At 36.7% G+C, this 13,001-nt stretch overlaps 1 protein-coding gene across 1 annotated transcript in view; it reads right to left on the bottom strand.

The window, feature by feature from the left end:
• Positions 1-13,001, bottom strand: part of LOC129926008 (uncharacterized) — a 38,377-nt gene that overhangs the window by 8,205 nt on the left and 17,171 nt on the right. Inside the window, exons 5-7 of the mRNA XM_056027678.1 lie at positions 10,295-10,450; positions 5,965-6,036; positions 5,258-5,468 (exon numbers count right to left, since the gene is read on the bottom strand). Of these exons, the coding sequence (XP_055883653.1) occupies positions 5,258-5,468; positions 5,965-6,036; positions 10,295-10,450 (439 nt within the window). The remainder of the gene's footprint in view (positions 1-5,257; positions 5,469-5,964; positions 6,037-10,294; positions 10,451-13,001) is intronic.

Below are 13,001 nucleotides of genomic sequence, written 5' to 3'. Positions count from 1 at the left end.
ATACATGATACGTTATATCACAAGCAAAACATGAAACCCTGAATACCAGCTGCATGTTTGTTAACACATCTTTCATTTTAAAAATGTTTTTATCTAAACTATTTTTCAGCCTTTAGAAATAGAAGTTATCCTTATTGATAACTGTCTTCAGGCATAAAATATTACAAAAATCTAAAATGCCATTAGTGTAAATTCCGCAGAATTGGAAAGTGAGTCACTGGCAATGAAATTTCAAAGATGATGATGTAATTTTAGAAGTTGACTGTTAAAGAAGATCTAGCCAAGATGGTGGAAATGTTACACTCAGTCGAATACTATACAATAAAATATAGTATTTTATTTGTCTTCTTGTCATGTGCCAAACCAAAATTTGCATGATTTACGAAGGAAATTATCCAAAGCAAAAGAAGTACGCCTGTTTTCAAAAGAATGGTTCTATGAGATGCTTCCTAATGGATGTGATTTAGTCAATAGCTATTTGTTTCTGTGGCCCACGGTTAATGATGGTGTTATGTGAACAGCACAACGACCAACTGCCTTTACGTTTCCCCAACTAATGTCAGGTACTCATTAGAGCCCAAAGATCCCAAAATTTAAAATTCCAGTCTTCATCTAGATTTGAACCCGGTAGCCACGCTTTGGAAGCCAAGCGCTTTACCGATCAGCCACAACAGTTCCATAAATGGAGCAAAATGTTCCTGCAATACATTAATTTATTAGGGATAAAAATGTCCTTCATCAAAAAACTTTAACAACAGCCTTAAAATGAAATCTTCAAACCGTTCAAACCTATTCTTTAAACATTTCTAATGCCTAAACTTCTTTTACAAACTACTTGCGTAAGCGCTAACTCCAAAGCCAAGCTGAGGATTGCAAAACAGTCTTTAAATTGTACTTCTTAAAATTCAGTACTATTGGTAACCATTTGAACAGTTATTACAAGACAGGTCTCTTTACTTTCACCTCCACCTTTTACAAAAGTCATTCTTCTGATCATATTCTTCTACTCCTCACCTTTCTCTATCCAGATGGTGTAAAATTTGTAGCGGGCGAATCTTGGGATCTTGGACGAACTAACCCAATAATATAATTATTATAATGCACATTTGACAGGTCATGCTATATTTTGAGTTTGTTTTGATAACAGTTAATCCTACAGATTACTGTATACAATAATAAGGCTTGTCTTCTAGTCCGAAGATTAGTGACAGGGCCGGTCTTAGGCCACTGCAACCTATGCGGTCGCAGTGGGCCCCGCACTTTCATAGGCCCCGCGCAAATTCTAGGTGTAAATTATTAAATGAAACCATTTTAACTTATTATTGAAGGGTTCCTGGAATTCTCCTGAAATTGCAAAATATACGAAAAAATCACGAAAATGTCCTGAAATCATTAAAATTTTCTGAAAATTGATGCAAATCTCCTTAAAAACAGACAAAATTGTCATTTCGGGGTGTCATTCATTATGGACAACTCCAATCCTACTCGCTATTAAAAAAAACGGCATTGTCAGCTTTCATTTAATAAAAATAAAGCGAATTCAACCAAAACGAGTTCCAATACTTAAATTACTTTAATAGTCACCGGCATTTAGATATAGATCTAAATGTATCTCGACCTATTAAAAAAAAAACAAAAGTGATATTTTGCTAGTCGATAGTAAGTCTAAAAGGCAGATATGAATGCTTATCGGCTTTTAGTTGGAAAATTACTATCTACTGTAGATAGCTCGTAAAGTTAATTTGACAGTGACTTTGTACTTAGTTGAGTATAAATAAAATGCAAAGACAATTTTTTTTCTAATACAAAATCTTAATTTTCACTTATTATCCTTATCTCTACCCAGACTGGGCCCCGCGCAATCCGTTTCGCATAGGGCCCTGCAGTCTGTAGGACCGGCCCTGCCACGTTTCCCTCCTCAACAGTCTAATGCAGAAATTAAAGAACAACAACAAACAAGTTACATAATAATCGAACTGTAAATAAGTGGTCAACGAGTGTTGAACATTAACAATATATAACTCTTTCTCTCCTAACTGACGATACCAACGTTGATTCAGATTTAGTGAGGTATGTAGTACTTCCTGTAGCTGCACAGCCCCAGCTGTGACCTACATATTTTTTTCAAACCCATGGTAAAACATACAATAATAGCCGGAAATTCGTTACCAATTTATAAGTTAGATAAACCTGAGTATGTTCATATAAATGAAACTTCAATAGGGTCATGGGCGTAGCCAGGATTTTATATATATGTGTGTGTACATAATTAATCTTTATTGCATTCTGCTGACCCTTTATTCTTTCGGAAGACGTATATTGTGCACTAGAAAAGGTTCTTCCTGGAGTTAGTGGAGAAATTGTAGACTCCCCACCTTGCCAGCAAGGGGGTCTGGGGGAGCGCTTTTAGCTCCACTAACGGGATTCGTTAGATGCAGCTTTTGTATCGTTTTAGGATGAAGTCAAAACAAGTTGAACTGGCCATTAGTAGTGCTCAAAAAGTGAGACGTAATGAAGAAATGCTCGTATTTTTGGGTTCTTGCTGCTGTCAGTGCTCCGTTGACCCAAATCAGCGTTTTGACTCGGAAGATGGCATGTGAAGAACTTTCTTGTATCTCTGTAATTCTAAACTGTTGAACGTGTTTCACCTGATGTTTTATCGAGCGCTGACACCGACCAGAACTAAAAACGTGTATACATTTACACTCTTCACTTTTGTTCAAAGAAAGTAAAATACTTGTCACATCGAAAGGTAATGGGTAAGGATTTCTTCTCCAAGGCAAGAAAAAAAAATAACATCATATTCTAGACCTCAACTAAATATTATAAAAATAATTGTGGCATTTTACGTCTTCATGTGTGACTAAAGAGGCCAATCCTTTGTACGATTATTTCCCTTTGCAACTTCTTGTGTGACTAAAGAGGCCGCAACGTTGTACTTTCACCCTTCTTTTTATTACTGTGGTGCATGGCATCTGCAATCCGGCACCCTTCCTCTATGCTAGCTCTTCATGTGAATCTATCCAGTGTCACTTTTTTCCGAGCTGTTAGTGTCGATTTTGAAGAGCTTTATGTTTCGTTTGCATATATTAGTAGGCCTTAGCAGTGGACTACCAGCGGATTTCCCGCCATCTGTTAAATCACTACACAGAATATCTTGTCAATAATGCATGGACGCCCGCAGTGCACTTGCACCTCCCACCCCCGGAATCTGACTAAATCTGCAAGACTGATTTCATTGTAAAAAAAATAAAAATCTGGCTACTCAAAATGTAGGTACATGGTTAGTCATCAATTTCTTATAAGCCTAGGATAGTCTACTAGTACTACTACTACATTAACCAGTGGAAGCAGGTACATGGGTGGCCATCAATGCCTGATACGCCTAGGCTAGTCTACTACTACATTAACCAGTGGAAGCAGGTACATGGGTGGCCATCAATGCCTGATACGCCTAGGCTAGTCTACTACTACATTAACCAGTGGAAGCAGGTACATGGGTGGCCATCAATGCCTGATACGCCTAGGCTAGTCTACTACTACATTAACCAGTGGAAGCAGGTACATGGGTGGCCATCAATGCCTGATACGCCTAGGCTAGTCTACTACTACATTAACCAGTGGAAGCAGGTACATGGGTGGCCATCTATGCCTGATACGCTTAGGCCCTAGGCTAGTCTACTAGTACTACTACTACATTAACCACCTTTCAGCTCACCAAGACTGCCTTTTGCAAACGTTCGTCCCTCCATTCGGAATAGTGCTTTCTCCAGGGTAACTGTGGGACCATAAGAAGTTGCTTTATACTGGTTATACCGGCGTTCACTAGAATATTGCTGTTTGTAGTTCGGTCTTGCTACCGTATATCCATGATGAAGCGAAAACACGTTTGTTGAAAGCGCTCAAGAAGTCTTAGTTGCTTAATGTATTAAACCCATGTCTCAGATCCATATAGAAGGGTTGAGAGAACCCCTGCTTGGTAGATTCTGTTTTTGTAGGCAGGCGGAACGATTTATTCCTGGAGGCGTCCAAAAGCACTACTGGCTATGGCCAGACGGTTATCAACTTCCCTTGAAAACGATGTGTCATTCGATACCATGCTTCCTATATATGTGAAGAGGTCTACCACGTTAATGGGGCTGAGTAGGTGTTTAATTGGGTGAATTTTGTAACATGGCTTGTTTTGTTTGTTTGATTGTTTCTTGTAATTGTTTTTTTTTTGTCTTTTTAGGTTTAAGATAAAATTGTAAAAAAAGCGGTGGCGTATCCGAATTTATTGACTGCTCCGACTTTTTTTTTTTTAAATTTATTTGATGAATCCTTCTTTAGAACACTAACGCAATGTTTTTAAGTCTGTTATAGGTTTAGGACGGAATTAGTTTAATCAGGAATTTCCTTTTAGCGACGCGACTTTTAATTGCACATTATTTTAGACGGAAGTAGTTCTGGGATAGTAATGCCAGTTGAAGACACATTCTTCTAGCTTAGGCAAGACGTTGTTTTGATTAGGAACTGATGACAGTGGACTGAGCCTCTTCTTTGTGAATGAAAGTTATATTTTAAGTGGAACACATTTTATCAATTCATTTTTCTAATTGTATTATATCTGTTGTGAGTGGTAGCGAACCGCAAAGCCAGAGTGTGAGCTATTAATATTTTTCAAAGTACAGCTAGATCTACATTTAAAAAACATACAATATCACCACCACAACAAGTCTTCCTGTCATTTTGTTTTGTTAAAGATAAAAAAGATCCATGTTTTGCCCTAAAGGTATTGCATCGCTTGATGTTTCATACTAATGACTAAAAAGTATATTAATTGCAATACTAATGTCTGTACGTAACTTTTTGAGAAGTTACACTGCTAGAACTTTCTTCAAAGCCAATAATAGCCCAATACTTATAGGCAAAAGATGCAATGTAAACGACTCGACGTGAGCTGCGGTTTTCTAGACTGTATCTTATCTTAAGATATAAAGACGCTAGTTCAAAAACCAAGATGCGTGTTCTGTGGGGGAATTAAGAGACTTTCTATTTTCAAATTACCATGTACATAGTGAAATTTAGAACTAAAAGAATGCGAAAGCAACTCTTTGAATTGAAAGTCTGTACTCGATCGTTCATATTTGTCATTGCCAAAAAATTTTTCCAAAATATGTATCTATCATCCCTCAACAAGTAATTCAACCGAGCGAGGCTTGGTCACCTGGCACTCATAAAAATATAAAAAATAAGTACATTTTAAGAATGCACTTACCAGTGAATTAAAAAGATGATAGATTAAAGATCCAAATCCAGATAAGACTGTTTGTCCACAATGGATATAACCATCATTTACAACTTTCAAAGTAACATCAATAATTTCAGCAGTGTAGATTTTATCTTTGGCTTTTGACTTAATACTTGAGTAGAATGCCGGTAGACTTGTGATATCTTTTTCAGAAATAGACTCCTTTTTTACATCTTTGCTGAAATACAAATAAAATAATAGATCGTGGTGTTTGTTTTTTTGTCTTGAAGAATGTAGATAATTAAGAAATGTTATTATATACCATGTCTATTTACAAAGGAGAAAGGATATCTTTTATATGGCACAGTACTATAGATTAAGAGCTAACAATATAGACACGCTCCAGGCATTCACCATCAAATACTTGTGACTTGTATTAAGACTTAGATTGCCGAACAAACTCTCTCTTTACAGAAATTACACAAGAAATAACCAAAAAAGCATATGAATGGAGCAAGAAATTTGGTTACGCCACTGGGACTGGATTGGCTTACGATGTGAAAAGAGAAAATATTGCTAAACACGTTCAAGGGCCGAAATCCATAGGCTGGCAGACCTATGCTCTTCTGGAAATGTATAAGTATAAAGTAAGACTTACATCGACTATTTATCTGTTTCTGTTCAGATACCTTTAGAAATATAATATCGTTTTTTCCTTGAGTTTACAAACTTACCTTAAAAAATCTTTAAATTGAAATCTGAGACTTCGTTGATTTTCTCTGGGAAGAGTTTGTAAAGCTCCTTCTCTGATAAATAAAATATAAATATTATGTAAATAAGTGTAACCGAAATCTAACATTGTTAGGGTTACCAGAAACCTATAAATTCTTTCCTTATATCTGCAATTTAGATGTTGTAACGTACATTCATCTATCAAAGCCGATATCTAAGTCTAGACTCTAGACCAGTGGTTTCCAAACTTTTTTCTTGTAGACCCCTTGACACGTTTTCTGGTTTTCTGTAGACCCCCTGCATGACTTGCAATTTTTTGCAAATTCATTGCCATTTTTAAAAAACTTATCTGTAACTGTAGTGAGTTGAAGAGATTAAAATTATTTTAAGCTACAATAAATGTATAGAGATCTATTATTTTCTATTGATAAAATTCAAATTTAAACTAATTAAAATAACAATTAATATGTACTGCAGGAACCACTAAACGCGCTGGAAATGTTTTGTTTTTTTAGGATATGCATCCGTTGCTATGGATATTATGTTTCATATAGGAATTTGTTGTTCTATAAAGTAGACATTCAAACATTAAATATTAATTAATCAATTGATTTGGCTTAAGTATCATTGCAAAAGTTTTTGCAAAAAGTAGTCTCCACTCTCCAGTGTATCTCTTGATCATTCACGTCTGGCTCAAATATTGGTTCCTTGGAACTATTTTTACTAACAGGAGAAGGGGCAAAAGTAAGTAACTGGCGCCTAAACCAGTACGCTTCGAGCAGGAATGGCTCATTAGCCTTGGCTTGCCACCCACCTAGTTGATGGAAAACTGAATTCAAACCTCTGCTGCCTTGCAGTTAAACCCAAACATGGGAAAGCTTCTTGGGTTAACCCTAAGGAAAAATATGGAGCCATCGACCTTTATGCAGTTTGGAGCACACCATGTTTACCCTGTCAAAGCCTGTGACGCCGCTGATCACTAACTATATATATGTCATTTGCAAAGAATTACATAAGAAGCTTTTAATTTTATAATTCATGCCACCAATGAGCCCTTGAGCTGTATTGTTGTTTAATGAAATTCTTTTAATAACATCAGATGTAGGTTTGTGTAAAACAGTTTTTACAACTACAACGGCTGGTAAAATTACTAGTTTTACCTTTTGTGTTTTCCCGTATTTTGTTATCAGTAAAGAGATATTGTAAGACCCTCACAAACCATCATCTTCTCTATATGATGTCGAAGAGAGATTTTGTTGGTTTATTATTAACTTTGAGTGTTCGAAAGTTTTTCAAATCTGTATCTATTTTGACAGGGTGGCATTGTCTCAGATCTCCAGTCATATCGTCATAAAATGCCGACCGCTTGTTTATTAAGGAATGAATCCCAATTTTAAATAATCATTGCTGTACAACCCATATTTCCTTTTGTTAGACATTAGTTACATATGAATAAATTAAGCTATTTAAATTATAGAGATTAAATACAACAATTTTTTGTTTGAATAACAGGATAAATATTTCAATGATTGATTAAGGTACAAATCATATATTACTGTATGAAAGAATTACATTAATGGGATGTAAAAGTTAAAGTCACGACCTGATTAAATGAAATCTATTATCGTAGACCCCCGTGGATATCTCATAGACCCCCAATAATATTTTTCACTTTCGTAGACCCCTTGGAAGTCTTCGTAGACCCCTAGGGGTCTATATAGACCACTTTGGGAATTACTGCTCTAGACAGTCTAGATCTAACTCTAGATCTATATCTAATTCAAAGAGAGAAGATCTACATTATACTTGAAAACATTGAAATACAATATAAGGTCCATTCATTTCATTTTTTATTTTAACCCTCAAATTTTGTGTTTCTAAACTATTTTTCATACATTTGTTCGCTATATCTTCCATGTTGACATTTTAATAGTCCCATTCATGTGTCCTGCACATCGCTATGTAAACACATGATTGGACAGGCTACATGAGGCTCTTTATGGGGGATATTAAATATACTAACAATAATTAATAAGCATCTTGAGCCATTGAATTCACTCTTATAATAGTAGGTCTACATCTTTTATAATAGTATCTAGATTCTAGATCTAAATCTAAATATATGTAGACATGGGCTTAGCCTGGATTTTTTTTAGGGGGGTTGGGGGGGTTTCAAAGAAACCGAGAAAAGAAAAAGAAAAGAAAAAATATATATATATATATATATATGTGTGTGTGTGTGTTTACATATATAAACTTTATACATTCAGACCCTTCATTCTTCTGAAGACGTTTATTGTGCCCTAGAATAAGTTCTTCCTGGAGTTAGTGAAAAATTGTAGACTCCCGTCCTTGCCGGCAAGGGAGTCTGGGAGAGCGCTAGGAGCTCCTCCAGCGCGGGGCAGAGCCCCGCCGCTAATCACTATTTCTGGTATTAAAAGCCAATAAAATGCATATTCTAAGGTTTCTACAGTGCATTATCCTGCTAAAAAAGTTTAATTTCAAAAACCTAATGTGCTATTCTTACTGATTTAGAGTCTCCCGCGCCGTTCGGCGCATTAGGCGGCACGCTGTTTCCATAAAAATCTGTCACTGGCAATGTCTAAAGCCTCTTCCCACCTGCTCTGAGGACCTCCATGAAAGTGTGGCGCCAAGTTGTACTAGGATGTTATCGCAACTCTTATTATGCGTAATTCATTTTGTCGGAGAACATGTCCCGTAAAACTCATGCGACGCTCTTTCACAACCTTACAAAGGGGTCGACTCCCATTTTGGCATAGAATTTCCTTGATTTAGACCCGATCTCTATAACTGACTCCTAAATTCTGTCAGCCATCTTTGTTGAGCCTCATTTAGTGTTTTTCAATTTCGACAGATGACAAGTCACTGTACTTTATTAATGGAGCCAAGCCACTGAAAAATGTGTAACCTCTCTTGACTAAGCTCTTGAAATTAGGTGTCTGTAGTTTGCATTAGATTTTGTATCGAAAAGGGAAGTTTTATCGTCAAAATCTTTTGTTGGAGGGTTTTAAACTAAAAGATCTTTAGTGACTGTACTTTGCCTTAGAATAATATTGAAGAGAGAGGTTGTCAACATCAAAACTCTCTGTGGGGAGATTTTCAACTTAAAACCATCTGGAGGGTTTTAAACTTTAAAAAGAGTCCTCTGGAGTAGGGAAATGTTTACTCAAAACCCCACTTGGCTTGGTTACGCTCATAGAATTTTTAGTGTGTAATTTGCTTGTTTTTTATATTGAATAGGTACTTTTCAGCATCAAACCCCTCTGAAAAGGGGGAGTATATTCAAAAACCCGTTAGGCTATAGCATTTTAAGTGTGTAATTTGATTTTGTTATATATTGAAGAGGTATTATTTTGCTTCAAATCTCAATGAAGTTTAAACTCAAAACCCCCTTAGGCTACGATCATAGCATTTTGAGTGCGTAATTTGGGGGGGGGGGTAATTGAGGAGGTATTTTTAGCTTCAAACCCACTGAAGGGAGTTTAAACTCAAAAATCCGTTGGCTACTCTCATAGAAGAGTGTCATTCGCTTTTTTTTATATTAAAGAGGTATTTTTTTCGCTGCAAACCCTGCTGGAGAGGGGTTTTAAACACGCAAAAAAAAACTCTTGACTACGCTCATAGAATCTGGTGACTGATGAATGGTTAGTTTTATATTGAAGATCGGGCTTTTATGGTTAATTTCGGAGGGGGTTTTAAAATCAAAATTTTACTTAGCTATGCTTTTGGAATATGGAGATTGTCGTTCGCATTTTTTGTGTTTTGTTTTGTTTTATAGAAGAAGGGGATTTAACTGCAAAAGCCCCTGGTATGGGGTTTTAAACTCAAAACCCTTTTTGCCTGGGATGGGGCAAGTAATGGTTTAGTATTAAAATCTCACATAAAATAAACAAAATCAAAGCAAAAAATCAGTCACTAAATTCCGACCCCCTCCCATGCGAGGTAGATTTCATTTCGGTGGAGGGGGGTTTGAACCCCAATACCCAACCTGGCTACGCCCATGTATGTAGACCTACAAGCAAATGTTTTTATTTTTAAAAAATTATTTGGGTCGATTAGCTATTTTGATAGCTCCATTCATACTATTTTTTAAATAATATATGTATAGTACTTTATAAAGATAAAAAAGAAAGAGAAATAGATCTTAAGAAATATTGTTGCGATATAGTAAAACTTAAAGAAAAACTAAGAAAAAGAAGAATAACATTGGGAGAGATCTCATCAGTGTTAAAATAGCAAGATAGTTGTAGTTGTAAATCATGCTGCATTGATTAATGGAATTAATTATAGAAAATTGTAAACTTAAGTTACCTTACTTCTCTTGTCCTATTTACTGGAAAGAGAAGTGGTATATACAGACATGCAATAAGCATGAGCATTGATACACATCCTTTTGTGACTGAGAAAATAGTGCTCATTTTCACAATGTAACAATTAACTTCGTTATGTATCTCATATTCACAGCACCTTCAAAAACAAAATTAGTAACTTAAGTTATAACAACAACAACAACAAAGGTCTTATATTAATATCCTTGCTTTGTTTTAGGGTGTTACGCTGCTGGGTAGGTGGACATCGAGAAGACTGTTTATAGTACAACATGTACTTTTATCAAGTACCAGGATGAAAAGTAAAATAGAAGAAGTAAATAGAAACATCAAAACAAAACTTTAAAAAGCTTATATTAAGCGTTATTGTATCCATGGGCGCCCACAGGGGGGTGCAAGGTGGTACACTTGCTTCCTCCTGGATTCTGAGCAGCCAAATTCTAGACAATTAGTTTTTGCACCATCAGATCAATTAAGATCTAAATAGCAACTGAACAAGTAGTGCTTCCACTCGTGACTGAAGTACAGTTGTAGTAGACTTATATTAGACTGGGCCTATCAGGAATTAATGGCTAACTATGTAGGCCCTACGTGCACACCTCTGAATTTTGAGTAGCCAAACTTAGCCATTTTTTTTACACCTTCAAATAAATTAACTTCTGCTAGGAAGCAACTTAGTATGTAGAGCTTGAACTGCAATAAAGTTAATAAGGATAAGCTATATTTGTAATAAACTAGAATAGGCTAATCTGTAGTTTATGCCTGACCATGTGCGCTTGCAAATGAATATTCTATAGCACGTTAGTCGTGACGATTTGTTTTTCGTTGCACACCATCATAGTTATCATCATATTTAGTAAAGGAATAGAATATGATAAAAGTTCATTGTGGGTTTTTTTTTATCCTTACCAGCTGTCGTTTGAATTGATATATGTGAAAATGTCTTTGAACAAGATTGAAGAGTGCAGTCATCTTGGTAAATGTATATACGTCTTTCGGAGTTGCGGTCAGTGTTAGCTCTGGATAAAATAACCGGTGAAACACGTTCACCAGTTTACGATAGTTTTCCCCTAGTCATCTGAGTCAAAACGTTGATTTGTAGCGATGAAGCACTGGCAGCAACAAGAAACAAAAATATACGAGACGAGCCGCAGCATGAATTAACTGCGGGTTTGTTTTTGGTATTTCAGTATTGAAAATGCAGATATCTCTGGCACTAAATAGATATGATTGAGAGTTGTATTTGTTGATGCCGGTTGTACTCGAGAAGAATTCATTTGTTTTAATCATGTGTCTAACGTCATTGTCAACGAATACATCAAGTACAGTCTAGGCATGGACAAACTAAATGGCTAAGGCTACGATGGCTGCCCTGTGATGGGTAGCATTTAGAACTGTGTTCAGGGCTTCAGGCAAGGATTCGTGAAAAATATCCAAAAGCAGACCTTGTTGCAAAGAGCGGAACTTAACATATACACTTCATTTATGGGTCTCACCAAGGCTTTTGAAACCATCAGTCGAGATGGCTTATGATTTTGATTAAGCTTGGATGCTCACCTACGTTCCTATCCATTCTTAAGCAGCTTCATATGGACAAAAAGGTCAGATTAGACATAAAACTACCAAGAGCCAACTGTAATCTTCATATTTGAAGGAATATCTGATATTTGTAAAATAAAGTATATAATGTAGTTGTCCCTTGGGAAGCGTGGTCGAGAGGCTAAGTACGCTTGAACTTGGCTTGGATACCTATGAGGGGGCTCGAGGTTCGACACCTGACTCGAGCGGAGTTGTGTTTACTGAGCGCCTAAAGGCAGCACGGAAAACCTTCTCCCAGATACCCCCTCCCTCACTGGTCCACACACGAGATTAGACTATTGCGCTCTGAGCATGCTATACTATAAGAATGAAAGAAGCGCTATATAAAAGTTATAAATTAAGTTAATGGTGACCTGTCTGATCACTTCCCAATAGAAAATGATGTAAAGCAGAGCTGTTTACTTGCCTTACTCTGTTCACTATCTGTTGGGTCAAATGAGGTAGCGAGTGCACAAAGGCATCTACGTCAGGTTTCGTTTAGAATAGCAATTTCTACTGTCCAATGCAGAAAAAAAGGAGAGAGATGATTATAACAGAACTTCTCTATGTTAGTGAATGAGCCCTGCTAACTCACATTGAACACGATATCCTGCTTGCGGTCAGCGAATTAGCATATGCTGCTGTCTCTTTCGGTTATCTATACACCTCGGGAAAACAGAAGTCATAATCTAGAAGTCACCCAATAAAACATACTCAGTCCCAAAGATCACTGTAAACGGACAGCCCTTTAACATGGTAGACCACTTCAATTATCTAGGAAGGATAGTATCAAATGGTGCATCACTTTTAAGAAAAGTTTATAGCAGTTTTGCCAGGGCCAGTAATGCTTTTGGACGCCACCAGGCGAGAATGTGGCGGAATAAATCGCTCCGCTGCCTACAAAATCAATATTTACCAAGCAGAGTATCTCTTACCCTTCTGTATGGAACTGGGACATGGGTACCACCATACAGAAAGCAACTAAGACTTCATGAACGCTTTCCCCAAAGATGCTTGCGCTCCATCATGGACATACAGTGGCAAGACCGCACTACAAACAGCGATGTCCTTGGGAATGCCGGCAGGGACAGTATAGAGTGACTTCTCATGGT

Source organism: Biomphalaria glabrata, chromosome 4 (genome assembly GCF_947242115.1).
Source record: "Biomphalaria glabrata chromosome 4, xgBioGlab47.1, whole genome shotgun sequence".
NCBI lineage: Eukaryota > Metazoa > Mollusca > Gastropoda > Planorbidae > Biomphalaria > Biomphalaria glabrata.
The sequence above is the reverse complement of the archived record's forward strand: the minus strand, read 5'-3'. Positions and strand labels throughout refer to the sequence as shown.